The 21,002-nt window shown below is 35.9% G+C and overlaps 1 protein-coding gene across 1 annotated transcript in view; it reads left to right on the top strand.

The window, feature by feature from the left end:
- Nucleotides 1–21,002, top strand: part of LOC125681398 (B-cell receptor CD22-like) — a 32,965-nt gene that overhangs the window by 8,970 nt on the left and 2,993 nt on the right. The window contains exons 4-11 of the mRNA XM_048921466.2: nt 3,106–3,438; nt 4,051–4,311; nt 9,631–9,900; nt 10,500–10,769; nt 11,776–12,042; nt 14,319–14,591; nt 14,924–15,247; nt 19,125–19,256. Of these exons, the coding sequence (XP_048777423.2) occupies nt 3,106–3,438; nt 4,051–4,311; nt 9,631–9,900; nt 10,500–10,769; nt 11,776–12,042; nt 14,319–14,591; nt 14,924–15,247; nt 19,125–19,256 (2,130 nt within the window). The remainder of the gene's footprint in view (nt 1–3,105; nt 3,439–4,050; nt 4,312–9,630; nt 9,901–10,499; nt 10,770–11,775; nt 12,043–14,318; nt 14,592–14,923; nt 15,248–19,124; nt 19,257–21,002) is intronic.

Here is a 21,002-nt window from a genome sequence, read left to right as displayed (position 1 = left end):
ACTCCTCCTAGGCACCTGATCCCATCTCTGGTGTATCCAGGGCCCATGTTTGCCCAACTCTTTATTTCGTATTGCTTATAGGAGTTATGGGATTGATCACTGTTCGTTATAATAATAATGATTGGTTTTATATAGCGCCTTTTCCAGCGTATGCTGCTCAAAGCGCTTTACAATAATCAATGTACATTATTACCCCGGCAGACCTTATATCAATCTAGAACTTTCTCAGCCTCCTAGGAAGCATGCAGTGCAAGCTGTCATTACAAGCGCTAGAGCACTAACATTCTAACAATATCTTTCACTGTCTATAGCCAGGTACCCCTTTTACACTTGGATGGAATGAGGAAATTCATGTAAAGTGTCTTTCCCAAGGACACAACGTCAGCCCTGCCGCGGCGAAGACTCGAACCCACAACCTTTCTGTCGAGAGTCTGACGGCCTAACCACTCGGCCACCGACGCCACATCTTTTCCTTTCATATATATTTGGGATAATTTGAAGGAAAATTTACAGGAACAAATACTACTGATATATTCTGGATGAATCTTCTTAGGACTAACATTCCTGATATTCTATGATTGAAAACAATAATCTTCAGCGGGAGAATTATATGAAATTTACAATCTAACTTTAAGTAGCTTCGTAGACAACGAGCATATCACAGGATCAAGACTCTAGGCAATGCATTTTCATATAGATGCAACGACAAGAAATACGATGTAGGAAGTTAAATACCGCCAGTTCCTTAAATTCAAATACACTAACAAAGGAATAGATGCCGTCAACATCAGAAACATTCTTCGTCATAAAAAAGTTCCGTCTTGTATCCCAACATCATTCAGGTTCAAATCTAAACGCTTTATTTCCTACAAATATATCTCTAATGTTGCATCCAATATTTTGATTACAAACAAACTTTACAGTGTCTAGATATAGACCATCTTATATCTAATCCACCTACGTATTCTTGTTTTTCGTCTTTCAACTATAGTCCAGCTATTAAATGTGATGTTGATATAGTTTAAAAAAGAGGAACCAAACAGGTCTTAATTCCAAAAAAACTCCGTTTTTCAATTGGCGAAAGAACTCCATCTCTGGTATGAATTATGTCGAAGACTATGCCAGCCGATGGGCTAAATATGAAAAAGAACCTCACACCTTATCAGAATGGATAAACGTATAAAAGGAATATTAAAATCCCGTATTAGAAACATCAACACAAAAATGAGTACTATGCAAGGTGAAGATAACGAACAGTGATCAATTTCATAACTCCTACAAGCAATACAAAATAGATAGTTGGGCAAACACGGACCCCTGGACACACCAGAGGTGGGATCATGTGCCTAGGAGGAGTAAGCATCCCCTGTTGACCGGTCACACACGCCGTGGGCCCTATATCCTGATCAGGTAAACGGAGTTATCCGCACATCTATCCTGTGTTTATTACTCGTAAATCAGAAGTGATAAAAGAATTAATTAGATTACATGAGGAATATGTTTTGATTCCAGCTGATAAAGCCTGTAAAATCTTTGTCCTTATTTGTAAGACTCATTCTTACAACTGTATTTGAAACGAACTTAGCAATAATTCCACTTGTTAATTGTAATTATACTCTGACTGCCCTTTCAAAAGATGACATTCTTCAAAACCATGCTTCAGTTTTAAACACATTTAATATCCCAGTCAATGGGAAAGATGAATATTAGTTACCTATAGTAAATTTCTAAACTTCACAAAAACCCTTACAAACAAAGATACATTGCTGGATCCAGTAAATGTTCTACCAAGTCATTATCTTTGCTTCAAACGAAAATATTAAAAGCTGTGAAGGAGAAACTTCAAACGTATTGTGCCACAACATATACCAGAAGTCACTGTCAATGATCCCTTAACCACAGGGACACTGTATCACTGAACGCTGCGCCAACTGTTTTCACATCTGAGGTCATGGGCGAATTTTCCCCCTTCAACTCCGCAATGGCCTGTTTTCATATTCTTATGAAGAAGAATTTATTCAAAAGCTTTTACATGAGAAGAATAAATCTCTTGGTGTGGTCTTCAATCCGACGTTTAGATACATCGACGACGTTTTACCTATTAAAAATAATCATTTCCATTCATCTGTCGATTCAATATATTCCAATGAACTCGAAATAAACAGAATATTCTACATCCGCTTCGTACTTAGATATTTTATTGAAAATAGATTGTAACAGCAAATTAACAATTCAACTTTATAACAAACGGGATGATTTCAGCTTCTCCATCCTCAACTTTCCATATTGATGTAACAATTTTCCATTATCACCTACATATAGTTTTAATGTCTTTCAAATAATTGGGTATCCAAGAGCTTGTTCTGCGTATGATCAGTTTTTTTCAATTGAGACAGGCAGACAGTTACAGGGTGTTCAACAGTCAAATTTTAAGTTAGCATTTCGCAAATTCTATTTTTATTATAACGATCTAATTTACAAATACAACCCGTTGTTGAGTCGATGCAGACTGCTGTGTTTCTTACCAATTGTTAGGCCAATCTTTGCATACTGATTTTGACTACGGATTGATCCCTTTACCTGATTAAGATATATGGTTGACCGATCAACAGTGATGTTTTCTCCTGGGCACCCGATCCCACCTCTGGTGTGCCCGAATTTGCTCTACCCTTAATTTTGTATTTTTATAGGAATTATGACATCACTTCTCGTTATGTTCACTTTTTGATGTAAATCATTCAAGTACTTAAACCTGGAATACACAGTTCACATCTAATATTAAACGTATATTAATGTATATTAACAATTTGAAGAGAAATATTCATGAATCTTGCATTACAGATTTTGCATAACAGCCAAACATCATAATATCAATTTTCAATGTTCAATTGAATGATGGTTTTCATATTCTAAATCGATAATTTATATTGAAACGTTATGTATTTATTAATTACAAATTTGAAATTATAATAATGGAATGTGGAATATAAATTTGCCTATTTCATGAGGTTTAAAGTACTTGAAATTAGGAAGTCTGAGACCGCATGAAATATTATACCACAATAATTAATCCGAATTTTCTAACGATATGAAACTTTCAATCAGTTCACTACAATTTGACTGGTTCATCAGAGATGGCTTCACTGGGAGAAGAGTTTACATGGACCTGTCAGATGACTATCCCTCCTTCCCAAACACAAGTCTTCATTAGATTCTACAGAAACGAGACCGGTGTTGGGTTTGTTGGATATACCACTGAATGTCAAGGACTTAGTGTAAATCCTAGATACACCTATACTTGTACTACAGAGAGAGAATTCAATCTTGTCATACCACAAGAAAATATGACAGAAGAAGAACAAAATACCGTATGGCGATGCGCTTATTTCGGTGGGAGTCCATCTTACAGTAGCATTCAAAGACAACTAGTAGTTGCAAGTAAGACAAAAATAAGAATAGGAATAAACCATATGCATTTTCATAAATTCTAATATGAACTAAACGAATAAATACATGGAACTTACTTTTGTATAGCAATATAGATAGTGATCATTTCTAAGCTAACGTTACATTGATGACATGCTCTTTTCATCAGACGATGCTTACCCCTCCTAGACACCTGTTTCCACCTCTTGTATACCCAGTGGTCCGTGTTTGCCATATTGTTAATTTTGTATTCCTTATTGGAGTTATGAGATTGATCACTGTTCGTTATCCTCACTTTTTCACGATGAAGTAAATTATGATTAATAGAACCAAAAATAGCCCTGTCGGGAAGATCGATAGTTGCTTTTGAAAGTATATCCACATAATGTATTTTACTAGACCTCTAAATACAGCATATACAATTTAACATTTATTTGTAAATTTTTTTTATTCATATGTACTATGGCAAATTTAAAATGATAGAGATATGTGAATTCTTACAACTGGCGACCAACTCTCGTTCCTGAAATACAATTCAATAAACTTACATTATATCACCACCATACATATTAACAAACAGTAAATCACATTCATAACGATAATGATTATCATGTTTTATGTCAGTTGATGTAAGCAGCGTGTCTCTGGATCCCAGCCGTGACCCACTGACAATGACAGCAGGAGAACAGCGGACTCTTAGATGTCTTGTCAATGACAATGTCTTCCCTATACCAATCTACAGGTGGTTTATAGGAACAACAGTTGTAGGAGACACATCCACTCTCACAATAACAGGAAATAAATCGGACAATGGGATGTTACTGCGATGTCAAGCAACCAACAACAATAAACCAAAGGATGCCGCCATCACCCTGAACATCCAGTGTAAGTAATACGCAAAACAGTACGTAAATTGTTTACAACAACTGAATGCCAATTACAAACAAATTTGAACACAAATTGAAATGAAGGGAAAATTAGAAATTCAATTCTTATTTTTGTAAACGTTGCATTCCCACATCAAAAATATTTAGCATAACACTCAAGATTTTATTCACTTTCTTAGATTGATAAGAGTCATAACCAATTTGTAATTAAAAAGAAGATAATGAATAAAGTGTTGATAATATACCTATGTTAAAATACCGTTTGTTTACCCATTATTACCCAATATTTAGACAAAAGGGAAGGTGCATTATTTGAAGGAAATAAATGCAACATACAATTTGTAGTATATATCAATGATGCTGTTTGCCTGTTTGTTTAACGTCCCGTCGATAATTTTCCCTCATGCTTAGACGTCTCCAGTTGTACGTGAAGTACTACAAAGTTAGACCTTATGTTATGGTGATATCCGAAAAGACCCGTGATTCTCACTTCTAAATGCTAACCGTTTGGCGAAGGAGCAATCACTTCCTATGTTCACGTATTAGGTTTGACAAGGCCATGGCAACAGTGGGCTCGAACTCACAACCTCCCGCTTGCAAAGCAAACACTCTACCAATTCGCTACCGTGACCGGTAATTTCAGTGAGTGAATACGCTATACCGAATGATGTTAATAAACAATTTTTTGCTTGTTTGTATTGAGAATGACGATTTTTACTAATGTCTTGACACCCATGAACCAAGAATGGGCCACAGGACGAGGATATATCATTGTTACATGTATACTAGAATTGCAAGAACTATCCTGAATATCTGGGAAAACGAGAAACGGTTGCATAGTTATTTGAAAATGTAGGCCCCAAACAAAATTGTGAAATTCAAGACGCCTTGGTCGAGGTTCCATTTCAAAGGAATGGAGATAACATAACGAAATATATTGAATCGTCAACAGTATCCTCGATGTATCTGCATATATATTACATAGATCATGGGAGTCTTCATCAAAACTTTAAAAATCTCATTCGGTCGGGTTATATGAATGGTATACATACAATGCGTTATATCTCTGAAATAGTACTAATAACTCATGAATAGTTAGCTAATACTTGGCACCAATGTTGTATATGATAAGGGTTAGGGACATCTAGTAAACAACAGTATGTATCTTCATGATCAGCAAATATCCCGTCCCAAATTTGTAAGATCAGTGGTCTCTGGATCCGAAATTTTGGTATCAGGGTGCAATCTATCATTAAAAATGTTCATTATGTTTTACAATAGTCTTTGTCTTTACTTCATGACGTCAAACAAGAAACCAAAACACATAAAATGAATTACAGAAAAGTGTTTCTCCGAAATAAAAACTTTATGGTCCCTTAGTCAGATGTTATGTGTAGAATGATCCATACACCATTCTGATTCTACGTACAAGTACTCTGAAGTTGAAATTAAAAATATGCTGGAGTTCCTCATTAACAATATTTTCGTAGTCTTTAGTGATCAGGTCTTCCAGCAGGTTGTTGGAATTCCCCTGGACACGAATTCTGCTCCTTTGTTAGCTGACCTGTTTTATATTCCTTTGGAGCAGAAGATAGACACCCTTGCTGTGGCCTTTAATACAACATTCAGATATATCGACGACATTGTATCTATTAACAATAATAATTTTCATTCATATGTCGATTCGACACATCCCTGTAAACTTGAAATAAATATCATCACAGAGTCGTCCACTTTTGCTACATACTTAGATATTTCATTCAAAATAGGTATTAACGGCAAAACAACAACTCAACTTTATGATAAACGGGATGATTTCAGTTTCTCCATTGTCAACTTCCAATCTTTATGTAGCAATATTTCATTATCACCTACATATGGTGTTAAATCTCTCAAATGATTCAATACGCAAGAGCTTGTTCTGCGTATGATAAGCTTTTAAATTAAGGCACGCTACTGACAAACAAGTTGATGGAGCAGGGGTTTCAACAGTCTCATATAAAGCCAGCATTTCGCAAATTATATTGTTGCAATAGTGATCTAGTTTGCCAATGCAACCTATTATTGGGCCAAATTCTGTCTGATGTTTTTGATACCGATTGGTAGGCCGTTCTTGGCACACTTATTTTGACTATGGATAACTCCGTTTACTTGATCAAGATATAGAGCTCACGGCGGTAGAGACCATGGCATGTTTACTCCTCCTAGGCACTTGGTCCCACTCCTGATGTGTTCCGGGTTCCGAATTCGTGCAACGCTTTATTTTGTATTGCTTATAAGAGTTATGAGATTGATCGCTGTTCGTTATCTTCACCTTCCATACATGATAAAAATGTATTTTGTGATTAAAAATCCTATTTTTGGGTCATAGGCATGAAATAACTATCCAAAGTACGTAGTGATAATAGGCATAGAAGCATATATAGAAATATTGTAAAATTCACTGCCCTAGGTCAAGTAGTCTAGTGCGATGGTGTAAATGTATGGCATATTTACGGTAAGAATATAGACTGTTAGGGTTGTGTATCGTTCTAAGTCCAAACCCTGACTTTACATACCTTATTATGTTCTTTGTTACTACTGGATATCAATAAACAAACTATGAGTAGAGTAAATTGAACAGGAACATGCTTATTACATTGCAAAAACTCGTGGTCCAGGGTCAAGAGTTGAGGTCCCCAAGGTTATATGGATTAAATAAATCTTCGAAACTCTTCATTTTATCGCTGTTCTAGATCAATAATCGAACTCAGGACCTTACCTCCCTGTTGCGAAACGATCATAATGACCATGGTTCTTTACATACACTGTATGTAGAAGTATCCTACTCATTAAATCTTTGTAGCCAATTAGAGTTTATAAAGAAGACTTCAAATCCTGAACATGCACCTAAAGAGTTTGTAACATCCATGCAAGTATCGTTTTAATAGCGTTTAAAGTCATTTAGATTCCCGTATAAAGCGTCTAGATTCGTGTAGTAAGCGTTTAGATTCGTATATATAGCGTTCCCTTTCTAGACCGTTTCGTTTTGTCTATAAGAAACGCATCGAATAGTATCATGTTGACATTGTTTCGTCTCGCATGAGAAACACATTGTAAAGTGTTCAAAGCATGCGAGAACCATGTCAGAAACGTATCACGTCTCGTACAAAAACGTACGAATTACTGATATAGAAAACACAATTCTAGTTGCAATAACATTTTTGTGCTTACGCACAAGTACTCTGAAGTTGAAATAAAAAATATGCTAGAGTTCCTCATTGACAATATCTTCGTGGTCTTTGGTGATCAGGTCTTCCAACAGTCTGTTGGAATTCCCATGGGCACGAATTGTGCTCCTTTGTTAGCTGACCTGTTTTTATATTCATATGAAGCAGAATTTATTCAAAAACTTCTACGTGAGAAGAAAAAATCTCTCGCTGTGACCTTCAACTCGACTTTTAGATATATCGATGACGTTTTGTCTATTAACAATGATAGCTTTCATTCATATGTCGATTTGATATATCCCCGTGAGCTCGAAAGAAAGGACACCACAGAGTCGTCCACTTCTGCTTCATACTTAGATATTTTATTGAAAGTAAACATTAACGGCAAACTAACAACTCAACTGTATGACAAACGGGATGATTTCAGCTTCTCCATCGTCAACTTCCCACATTTATGTAACAATATTCCATTATCACCTGCATATGGTGTTTATATATCTCAACTGATTCGATATGCAAGAGCTTGTTCTGGGTATAGTCAGTTTTTAAATCGAGGTAAGCTACTGACAAACAAGTTGATGGTACAGGGATTTCAACAGTCTCGATTGAAGTCAGCATTTCGCAAATTCTATGGTCGTTATAACGATCTAGTTCGTCAATACAACCTCGCATTGGGTCAAATGCTGTCTGACGTGTTTCATACCGATTGTTAAGCCGTTCTTGGCACACTGATTTTGACTGCGGATAACTCCGTTTACCTGATCAGGATATGGGGCTTACGGCGGGTGTGACCGGTCAACAGGGGATGCTTACTCCTCCTAGGCACCTGATCCCACCTCTGGTGTGTCCAGGGGTCCGTGTTTGCCCAACTATCTATTTTGTACTGCTTGTAGGAGTTATGAGATTGATCACTGTTCGTTTTCTTCACCTCGCAATACAAATGTCAAAAAATGTCTCTCAACCTACTCTGTATATTGGTCAAAAAGATAATATGGAAAGAACAAACGGAAATGCACGATGTATAAAATAAAAGTTGAAGTGGTTCCGGATTTGATTGAACATTTTAAAGGTCAACATGCGTTCATCAAATAGATAGTTCATACAGGAATGAAGATTTTTCTCCTGCATTTATCGCAGATAAAATCACCTACCCCACACTTTTTCCCAATGACCCAATTTATACTAACCTTTTGCTGGTGGAGTTTTTCGAGAAGCACAACGAATCTTGTATGGCATCGTTATCAAAACATGGCGTTTGTGTCGAATAACACAGTAAAAATGATATGTGGTCTCGTGCTATACATTGAATAGAAACCCGTTTCACTTGAGTGAACCTATTGTTAGATTTCTCGTTTGATTTATTGATTATGTTTTTGTACTAATCTTTAATTTGATAATGGAAAAGAATGTCGTTTAGTATGATGATCATTGTTGATAAACGAATGATAATAAATAAATGAATAAATGAATAAAACTATCACCGTGGATGGGACTCGAACTTGCACAAAATGTTCCTAGGTTGGTGAAAACACTTCTAAGCTCCCTAATGCGCCACGGGAAACGCGATATTTTCGATGTTAAATTTGGACATATATTGTAGACTACATGTACAACAATAATTTTTGGAGACTCAGGTTTTTTCCCGACATTTTCACCCTCACTTCATTATAATAATGAATCTGCAATTCACAACAAATCTGAAAATGTTACATTTTCCCATGGGCACACCCTCCATTATGCTCTTTGAGAAGAAAGTACTGTCAAAATTTAACACATAAATGAGAAAACAGAGTTATTTGCCAAATAGATCATCTAATTAAAAATAAACCTATTACCTCGTTGTGGGTGAAATTCAGAAACTTTATGATTTGGAGATATTTGAATGTATATAGACAAAAACGTGACCTCAAATTGATACCTTTTTTCCGGAATTCTGAATCTCGCTGTGGGTCAATTTCTCGAGCACATCCATATCATCTTTTTGTAATGCAGACACAATGTAGTAGTATATATCCGATATATCTTGAATTTTTTTAAATTGAAGTTCTGAATAGCGTAGTATTACACACATCTAACATCAATAATGTGGATGTATTTTCAAAACACAGATAACCCTGAAGTGACCACCAGCATACCAAGTCCATATCGGGTTGTAGAGGGTCAGTCAGCTACCATGACATGCAGTGTGAGTGCTGCCAACCCCAACACAAGCATCACATGGAGCTGGATCAAGACAGACAGTCCTAGTAATGTCCTCAACACAGGGCCTACCTACACCATCTCCAACATACAGAGAGGAGCATCCGGGACATACAGCTGTACAGCTAGAAACTCTATAGGGACATCTACATCAGTTACAGTACAAGTAGATGTACAGTGTAAGTACTGATATATGTCTACAGTTAGGAACTCTATAGGGGCATCTACACCAATTACAGAACAAGTAGATATACAGTGTAAGTACTGATATATATATATATATATATATATATATATATATATATATATATGAACAATTATCAACTTTTTAGGGATATCTACTCCAGCTACAGTTCAAGTCAGTGTATAGTAAAAACGTAGATATATTACAATAGACAACTAAACAGGAATATTTAGGAACAGCTAACTTTTGTATTACATCTACCATAAGCTAACAAAACTGTTAAACGGAATAACAATGATATAGCTTTGTCCTTTCCATAGACTGGACATGAGTTTGAAAGATCACAAAATTGCGTTCAGAGAAGAAACCATTATGATAATTCAGGAGGCAATTCAATGCAGCATACAGAATTGCTCATATGGATATAAAACATATATCCTTACTTATTAAGTTTGTTACTGGTTGTCTACAGAAATTTGTCGGATTGTTAAAGTCCATAACAGGTTCGCCGAAGTCGGAAGCAAACCAAATTGAAATGCCTTCAAGTTGCAGTATACTAGGTTCCGGAATATCGCCGTTTATTAATTATTTCAGATAAGCCTGAAGTGACCACCAGCACGTCAAGTCCATATCGGGTTGTAGAGGGTCAGTCAGCTACCATGACATGCAGAGTGAGTGCCGCCAACCCCAACACAAGCATCGCTTGGAGCTGGATTAAGACAGAAAGTCCTAGTAATGTCCTCAACACAGGGCCTACTTACACCATCTTCATCATACACAGGGGATCATCCGGGACATACAGCTGTACCGCTAGAAACTCTATAGGGACATCTACACCAGCTACAGTACAAGTAGATGTACAGTGTAAGTACTGATATATGTGTACAGTTAACAACACTATAGGGATATATACACCAGTTACCGTACAAGTAGATGCACAATATAAATACTGATTTGATTCTTTGTATGTTCATTTGGAGGGGTTGGCAATTATTTGACGATCTATCAGGTATAAGTGCTGATATTCGTGTTCAGATAATATCTTGATTAGTATATCTACACCAGATTCAATGCAGTCGTACGTAACATGTAGTTTTTAAACTTAATGTACAGCTAAAACATCAGTGGTGTGTTTGTTTTTGTTTGCTATCAAGAATTTGTTCCTTAGTATTGTTTGTATGTTGATTTACGTCCTATTCTGCATTTCTAAACTCATGTATAGACATGAAATGTCACAAATTCTATTTTTGGCCTGGGTCATTGCAGTGAGGATTTTATATCGTGGCAAGGCCTTATCGAGACACGTTTTCGAGTCTATACCCAAAATACCCGTGGCTTTCACCTTTAATCCCATGATAACTTTATCGGTATATCTGCGCCAATTAAAGTAAAAGTACTAATGCTTATTCAAATCCTCAAGTTTGAATTATTTTCGAATTTTTGTTTTGATTATCCACATCATGTACATAGCATCTTTTCTCAATTGGAGGCAGTCATCGGAGAAGTTGTCTTCAAAATTATTTAAGAAAAAATAAAATGGGGGAAATGAGATGTTCTTTTGTTAAGCTTTCAAAATGTTAAAAACATAAGGTATAAACACACTTCAAATATCTTCCAATCCATATCAATTAGTAGAATTGTAGAGGTTGATGTTTCATTACCACTATGAATAGGGGCATTCAGTCAATATACCTTTCGTTCCATGTATAATTAAGCAACTTTAACTTGAAACTAACGATAAATGAACGTTGTCCAAAGTGTACCTTCACAGAACGTCTACTTCTTTCTAAGCGAAAGACGAGTCTTTTCACACTAGAATATATTAATATATATGGTGTACCAAAACTTCTCTCTTTAATACATTGCTCAGATAAACCTGATGTAATAATAACATCAAGTCCATACCGGGTCACAGAGAGTCAGTCAGCTACCATAACATGTAGTATGAGTGCAGCCAACCCCAACACAGGCATCACGTGGAGCTGGACCAAGACAGACAATCCTAGTAACGTCCTCCACACAGGGGCTACCTTCACCATCTCCAAAATACAAAGAATGGCATCTGGGACATACAGCTGTACAGCTACGAACTCTATAGGGACATCAACACCAACTACAGTACACGTAGATGTACAGTGTAAGTATCAATATCAATCAAAATGTACAGGAAAACAGTATATAAGGACATTTGAGCCAGTGACAACAGATGGAGGTACAGCTGTTATTGCACACAAAGCAACGCATCGGTATGCCTTACATCTTTTATATCAGTGTACAATGTAAGTACAGGCATGCACTCATACGAAATAACACCAGATATACATCTACTCCACTTACAGTATAAGGTGATGCACGGTGAAAGAACGGCTTTCAGAATATACCAGATAACGACATTTACGAAAAACTAATTACGACAGAAATTGTGTTACAGTGTAAGTACCATTAAAAGTATACATAAACGACTAACAACACTCAGTGGTTAGACAAAACAAGTGGGGGGGGGAGAGAGACAAAACAGCTATAAAATAGTCATATAACAGCTGTTTTAATTAAGTCAATACAAAACGTCTACTCAGGTCGAAAAGATGAAACTGATATGGTCTACAAAGTTATACACGTAATGTATTTCTATTTATCTATTTACATGGCAAATAATAAACACCCCATTTCGAAACATTGAAGATCTTACACATGACGTAAGCTGAATTTAGAAAGAAAACAATTATGGCGACGTGAAAACTTGGAGGGTTTGCAGGGCGTTGGCGGAACACATTAAGCAATAAAAGACAAATAGATGTGTGAAGTATAATTAACATAATATGCTTTACATAGAATCATTTTTAATGTGACGAAATATGGTAAATGAAATCCTCTTCCTACGTGATGTTTTTAATATCCATAAGTATACATTGAAAATTACTGATTTGGCATTGTATTGAATGGATCAGAACTTCGTTAATACCAATCAATACTTTGTCGAAAGTTTCGGATATTAATCTATATAGTTTACCATACTGACAAAAGTTTGGTCCGGTTTCCAACATCAAGAGATACTGTTCAATGCGGCATATACCTCTAATTTTATTTGTAGAAGTTTGATATGTACCACTGTTCTGATAATCTTTTGATGACGTAATTGATATATTACAGAATAATGGCCTCAATATTTCTCTTATCCCTGCATTAACCCTAGTAGAAGTTCCACTTAGTGCAACGCATGTACATATCCCAAATGTAAACGGCATTAAAGTAATTGGTTCCGTGTAAAGAAGAGGTATGACATAGTAATTTCGCACAAACGATTAACCTCTTAAAAAGTACATGTTATATAACCAATCGCCAAGAATATAATTTTTGCTAGACCTTGCTTAATTCACAGTGTGTTCGGGATGTGCATATATTCTAAACCTAAGTTCATTAAAGGCACATGGACACGATTTGAACTGAAATTTTTCAAATTTTATTTTTCCATTTTTAATGTGTAGAATGCTTTACTAAGGTATTACTAATGATCAGCAAAACTTTGACTGCCAGTTGTCAAGGTACGTGGGAGATACAGATGTCACAAGTCCTTGTTATGTAAACAAGGTGCGTGTCATGTTTTTGTTTACATAGGTTAAATAAACTAGTAGAAGTTTAGTTTCAAGCAGATTTTTTTTAAATTTATAAGTGAATTTTTAACACAATTAAATCCTTTCTATTGTTTGGCAGATAACAAAGAATTGCCAGTGCTGTATCTCACTTACATGTATAACTCAACAACTGTAATCAACTATTTCGGTTAACCATTAGAAATACTTTAGTTAAGCATTGTAAACAAAAAAAAGGGGGTAAATTGCAAATTTTCAGCTCAAATCGTGTCTATGCCCCTTTAATCATAGTAGCCGGAGTCTACCAATATTCAATGCTTTCAAAGAAAAGGCTACCTATGATATATGTAACTACACCAAACTACGCAACATCTTCCGTCCAATGCCTGTGTACGAAAAATTCTACTAGTTATTACTCATACATTGTTCTGTAAATGTTTTCTCGTGTTTTTTTTTTAATTTTGATAATGATAGAAGATCTTCAATGAATAGAATCAGATCCATTTTCCTCGAAATAAACGCGACTCTGAACATTATATGTTTTAAAATTTTACAAAAGTTTTCCATTTTTAAACATGCGGGAAAAGATAGTTTAAGCAAGCTTAGCGCCTTTTTGATATTTCTGTTAAGATACATGTATTTAAATCCATGGATGCTTCAGAACGCCATCAAGGGTTTTGTCTTGTTATGCTTTACGAAATTACTGAGGCATTAAAGAAAATCAAATTCACATTCATTAATACACTAGTATATTCTGTTCTTATGGTACATTGTATGTGATGCCTTTTCTTCCATTATCAAGAAACGTTAAACTTTCTTCCAGACAATAGTATCATAACATCAAACTTAAGTGAACGATATGTCATCAGTGAACATGGACGACTTAAGATAAAATGTGATGTGGATGGAAACCCCTTATCTACCATCACCTGGCTGTTTGTTCAAAACAACACTGTTGTTAAGAGAGACTCTAATGTAAACAGTAGCACACTGGATATACCATCAGCGCATTGCTTAGATCACGGGAATTACAAAGTTACAGCTGAAAATGGGAAGGGACCAGCTGCTGTCAAAACAATCCATGTGGTGGTTAGGTGTAAGTTGTTTTTTGTTTTTTGTTTTTTTTTTACATTTATTCAATTGTTCACAATCCATCCGTTCCTGGGAGTTATATAAGGTATTTGTAGTCAGATTAATTTGCATTACATTTAAACTTTTACCTTTCAAGCCAATAAATTAACCTTTGTTAACCGAATCTGGTAAAAAGCATCATTTCGTGCATATGTACATGAATACATTTCACCTTTTGATATAATATCACTTCGTAATTGGCAAGATTGTATGCTTATTTGTCTAATGACAATACAAATATCAGTATATTAGTTAAGAAATCATTACTTTCTTGTAGTATGTTTATTTGTTGAACAGGTAAACCTCAACTATATAACATCAATTCCCAATCTCCGGACAAACTAGTCATAAGAAATGGCGACTCTCTTCAAATATTAGTAAGAATTTTATTGTACCCACCAGCGACTCTGACGCAGTGGATTTTCACAGGGAAAAACAATACAAGTGAATTTATTCCAAATAACACAGCTGATTACAGAATAACAGACGCCAGGGGAGATAATGAACAAAACATCACTCTCTACAAACGTAGGATCAATACAGATGATTTTGGAGATTATATCATAATGGTTCAGAATGATATTGGTACCTTCCTTAGGATTTATCATGTGGATACAGCAAGTAAGTCAATTGTTACAGTATTATATGCACTTTGCAGTGCCTAGATATAGACCATCTTATACTTAATCCATTTACGTGATCTTGATCTTCATCCTCTTTAAACTATAGTCCAGCTGGAAATGTCATTACAGGTGATGTTGATGTTGTTGAAAATGAACATCTCAAATCACTTATTCTAAACGATCTCAAATACAGAGAACCTCGGTCTTTCAAGTGGCGACAGAACCTCGTTTCTATTATGAATTCTGTCGACGATTATGTCAGACGATGGGATAGATATGAAAAGAAGAACTTGGTACATTGTCAGAATGGATTAAAACTATAAGGGGAATATTAAAATCCCGCATTAGACATATTAAAACAAAATTATGTAACATCTATCCTTCTGTGTTTAGTAAACCAGAAGTGTTAAAAGAATTAGATAGGTGACATGAGGAATATGTTTTCGTTTTAGCTGACAAAGCTTATAACAGCATTGTTTTTGTTAGTAAGGTTCATTATTACAACTGTATTTTAAACGAACATTAAGTCCACTTTTGGTAATCGTACTTATACTCCAACTGCCCTTTCAAAAGACGAAATTCTTCAAAACCATCATTCAGTTTTAGACACATTTAATATCCCAGTCAATGAGTCTGATGAATATGAGTTACTGTACCTATACTAGATTCCTAAACTTTATAAAAACCCGTACAAACAAAGGTACATTGCTTGATCCAGGAAATGTTCTACCAAGCCCCTTTCTTTGCTCCTCACAAAAATATCAACAGCTGTGAAGGAGAACCCTCAAACGTACTATGCGACTACATATGCCAGAAGTGGTGTAAATCAAATGTGGATTCAGACAAAATCTAAAGAACTTTTAGTAAACTAGAAATCGTTAAACCTTTCTCAATTCAACAACATCTAAATGTATGACCTTTCAATACTTTACACGACCATTCCTCACGATAGATTAAAGACTAGACTTTTTGACTTCATAGACAGTTGCTTCTTCAACACAAATGGAAAACGGAAGTATTCATATCTAGTGATCAGTCATCCAAAAAATTACTTTGTTAAACGCTCCTCTGATTCCCACGCACAAATACTCCGAATTTCAAATAAAAAATATGCTGGAGTTAGCCATTGACAATATCTTCGTGGTCTTTGGTGATCAGGTATTCCAACAGTCTCTTGGAATCCCCATGGGCACGAATTATGCTCCTTTGTTAGCACACCTGTTTTTATATTCTAATGAAGCAGAATTTATTAAAACAAATTCTATGTGAGAAGAAACAAATCTTTTGCCATGGCCTTCAATTCGACATTTAGATATATTGACAACGTTTTATCTATTAATACTTGCAATTTTCATTCATATGTCAATTCAATACATCCCAGTGATAGGGGTTAGAATAACTCCTCAGTGCCCCTTGCTTGCCGTAAGAGGCAACTAAATCGGGCGGTTCTTCGGACGAGACCGCAAAAACCGAGGTCCCGTGTCACAGCAGGTGTGGCAAGATAAAGATCCCATCCCTACTCCAAGGTCGTAAGCGCCGAGCATAGGCCTAATTTTGCAGCCCTTGACCAGCAATCCTGACGTCTCCATATGAGTGAAATATTCTCGAGAGGGGCGTTAAACAACATGAAATCGAAACTAAAAATATCCCAGTGAACTCGAAATAAAAGACACCACAGAGTTGTCCACTTCTGTTTCATACTATATTTGATTGAAAGTAGATATTTACGGCAAACTAACAACTCAACTTTATGACAAACGCAATGATTTCAACTTCTCCATCTTCAACTCCCCATATCTATGTAGCAATATTTCATTATCACCTGTATATGGTGTTTATATATCTCAACTGATTTGATAAACAAGAGCTTGTTCTGCGTATGGTCAGTTTTTAAATCGAGACAAGCTATTGACACACAAGTTGATGGTACAGGAGTTCCAACAGTCTCGTTTAAAGTCAGCATTTCGTAAATTCTATGATCGTTATAACAGTTTAGTTTGCCAATACAACCTATCATTGGGTCAAATTCTGTCTGACGTGTTTCATACCGACTGTTAAACCGTTCTTGACACACTGTTTTTGACTACGGATAACTCCATTTACCCGATCAAGATATAGGGCTCACGGCGGTTGTGACCGGTCGAAAGGGGATTCTTACTCCTCCTAGGCACCTGCTCCCACCTCTGTGTTCAGGGGTCCGTGTTTGCCCAACTATCTATTTTGTATTTTTATAGGAGTTATGAGATTGATCACTGTTCCTTATCTTCACCGTTCACGTTATATATGCCACCATTATATTTTCTATGATACTCAGCACCTATGATGTACATCCGATGCGAAGGAGATGAAAAGAGGCAAGTCACATGTCTTGAATCTTTTAAAAACGTTCCATTTGATTTATTATATGTGCATTATTTGGTGTTTTAAATAATAAATATTTCAGGTATGTAAAATGCACATAGCATTTAGCTGTAAGTTCTTTAAACATAACATTGACTAGTCTCCATTATTTGGTACATGTAATGATGTCCACATTTAAACTATGGTAAAGAGTAATTGTAACAAAGCAACTATAAACGCATAAAATAAACAATAATTTGATATGGGAAGTGTTGTTTATTATACTTATTCAAAACCTAAAGTAAAAAAAAAAAATCAGCCAGAAATCATATCTTCCAACAATTCCATGTAGGTCACGGAGTTTGTTGAATGTATGCACAGTATTCATACACGGACCGAAGCTATTAAACCTGGTTTATAGCAAAATGAGCATTATTGTTGCAAATAACAAACAATGGATTTCGATAGAAATTTAGCAGAAAATAAACATCATTGGAGGACATTGGAGGACATGCAAAAAGTCAACTACGCTTCACAATCGGTCAGTCGTAGTTGAAGCCCAAATTCGCCAATATATGCGTATGCAAACCTTCCTACTTCGTTAAACACCGCGGAAACGTCGAAATATGTGGCACAACAGCTACAAGAGATAAAATAGAGAGATAATTACCTCTTTTAATTTGGTTTAACGGATATGGACAACAGGGTCATCCTACACCTTAACACTGACAATGATATAATTAAAGGTGAAAATAACGAACTGTGATCAATCTCATAACTCCTATAAGCAATACAGAATAGATAGTTGGGCAAACACGGACACCTGGACAAACCAGAGGTGGGATCAGGTGCCTAGGAGGAGTAAGCATCCTCTGTCGGCCGATCACACCCGCTGTGAGCCCTATATCCTGATCAGGTAAACGGAGTTATCCGTAGTCAAAATCAGTGTGCCAAGAACGGCCTAACAATCGACATGAAACACGTCAGACAGTATTTGACCGGATGATAGGTTGTATTGACGAACTAAATCGTTATAACGACCATGGAATCTACGAAACGCTGACTTCAATCGAGACTGTTGCAACCCCTATACCATCTACTTGTTTCTCTTTAGCTTGCCTCGATTTAAAAACTAAATTATATCTAATGTCTGTATCATCGTCAAAATTCTACAGGACAAGGGTGTGACTAAAAATTCGAAAAGTAACAAAAATTATCATTTTCAAGGTATAACCCGATTCGTCGTCCTAATGTACATAATATGTCGACATTAGAGTATGTGAAGGGGAGGGGTATGCGATAGTTTCAATACTAAAGGCGATTAAGGTATCCTTTATCCTCAAAACCATTGTTCTTTTGGATCAGAAAATCATTAGAACCTAAACTTTCTTGTGTGGGTTTATATGTAGAATTCGTGTACTTTTTTATTTGTTAAAGCAGCGTTCGATTTTGAAAGATAGGATACATCATGTGTGTGAATGAATGATTGATGATTCATTCTATAATGGCGATGATTTTGTCGTTGGTATTTCTAGGAATACAGGATAGTGTAGAGAATCAGACCGGAGTAGCTGTTGGGAGTGCTGTAGGGATCTTGACGTTCATCATCATTATCATAGTCCTTGTGATCTTTCTCCGAAGGCGCTATACATTTATCTGTATAATAAGTAACGTATAACCTTTAAATCTAGTATGAGAGATACCTACGTTATACAGTTACTATAAGATAATTATACCCACAATATAATTTAACCTTATACAGATGTATGAGTACTTATAGATATCAGTGGACCGTACATGCGTGTATGGGTATTAAGGTAACAACTGATACCAATCCCCTAAATTCCATCCATTGAATTTTCTTCTATTTCGTTTATTAAAAAATCAACGTAAGTAATTAGGTAGATTTTTTGGAGGATAATGAAATTGAAATCCCATTTTTTCAGCCTCCAAAGGCATAAAATGCCAAAATTGAGGAAAACACAGAGGGCAATAAAATTGACACCAGAAATATAGTTTGTCATCTTTTGTTGGATAAAAACATATGCAGTTAAGAATAAATTAATTAGAAGTTTAAAATACATCTAAGGAAAACACCCAGATAATTTGACCTTGTAAATGGCCAAATTTTCTCTCAATATGTGTTTCTCAGACACTATCGAACATTTTTCTGAAAACAAAACAGTTCTGCTCATCTTTCTTATTTTATTTATTTTTTTACAATCAGTCAAATAATATCTATGATATTGAATAGAAAGAATATATATACCAAACGGAGTTAAATCTGAAGCTATGTCAAGTATTGTAACCTTACCCCCTCCCATCCGGAAATGAATTTCAAGAGATTCAGCCAACATAGTTAAACTACTGGCCTTACTATAGCTTAGATGTTTCAGCATTCCCAAATTACAATGCACCTCATTGAGAATTCAATATCACAACAGCAGAAGACTTCTATGAGCCATTTCAGAATAATCTGCAGTATACCTAAACTTCTCTATAGCTAACATGGTATTACTTATAATATTTTCACTGACCTAATATATATATATATATATATATATATATATATATATATATATATATGAACATAACTACCCTAAGTGAAGAAATACTTAATATAAAGCACAGAAAATTTCACTTTATTTGGATACCCCTACCCGGGGTTGAACTCACGACCTGCGGAACCAAATCTCCTAGCAGCATGCGACCAGCGCGCTAGACCGCTCGACCATCTAGGCAAGTCTAAGCGTTCAAGTGCCATCAGCCCAGAACTGAAAAAGTCAGGGTCCTTTCCATTGATCCAATACACGACTTCTTCTTTAGACCGGAAATGGCGTCGACGGATATCCTTTTCCAAGTTTGGGAATAGCAAGAAGTCGCTAGGAGCTAGGTCAGGCGAATAGGAAGGATTTGGTATCAATTCATACCCTTTTCACTGTACAGCATCCATTGCAACTTTACAAGTGTGGACTATCGCGTTGTCCTATTGCAGCAAAATACCTTACCAGGGTTTACCTCAGCGTTTTTCAGGGATGGTGGTTCTCAGCTGGTCTAGCAAGTTTGCATAGTACACTCCACTTATTGTACTTCTCTTGGGTAAAAAGTCCAACATATCAAGGCCTTTTGCATCTCAAAATACATTGCCAGCAGATGGTTGCGTCTTAAACGTATTTGGCCTCGGGAACACAGGCCATACCCAATGACGACTCTGAGCTTCATTCCCTGGCTCATTATATTGAACCCATATCTCATCTACAGTTATAGCACGGTATTCAACTTTAGATAAAAAGCATGCCTTAGCATCACTGACCATGTTTGACATTCAGCATCTTCTTAAAGAATGCCTCCATACGCGTGCAATGTTGTACCCAGTTATAAATCATGTATTAAAACAAGGCATGAGAATCGTG

This window comes from Ostrea edulis, chromosome 2 (genome assembly GCF_947568905.1).
Source record: "Ostrea edulis chromosome 2, xbOstEdul1.1, whole genome shotgun sequence".
Classification (NCBI taxonomy): Eukaryota; Metazoa; Mollusca; class Bivalvia; order Ostreida; family Ostreidae; genus Ostrea; species Ostrea edulis.
This window is presented reverse-complemented; position numbering and strand designations above follow the sequence as displayed.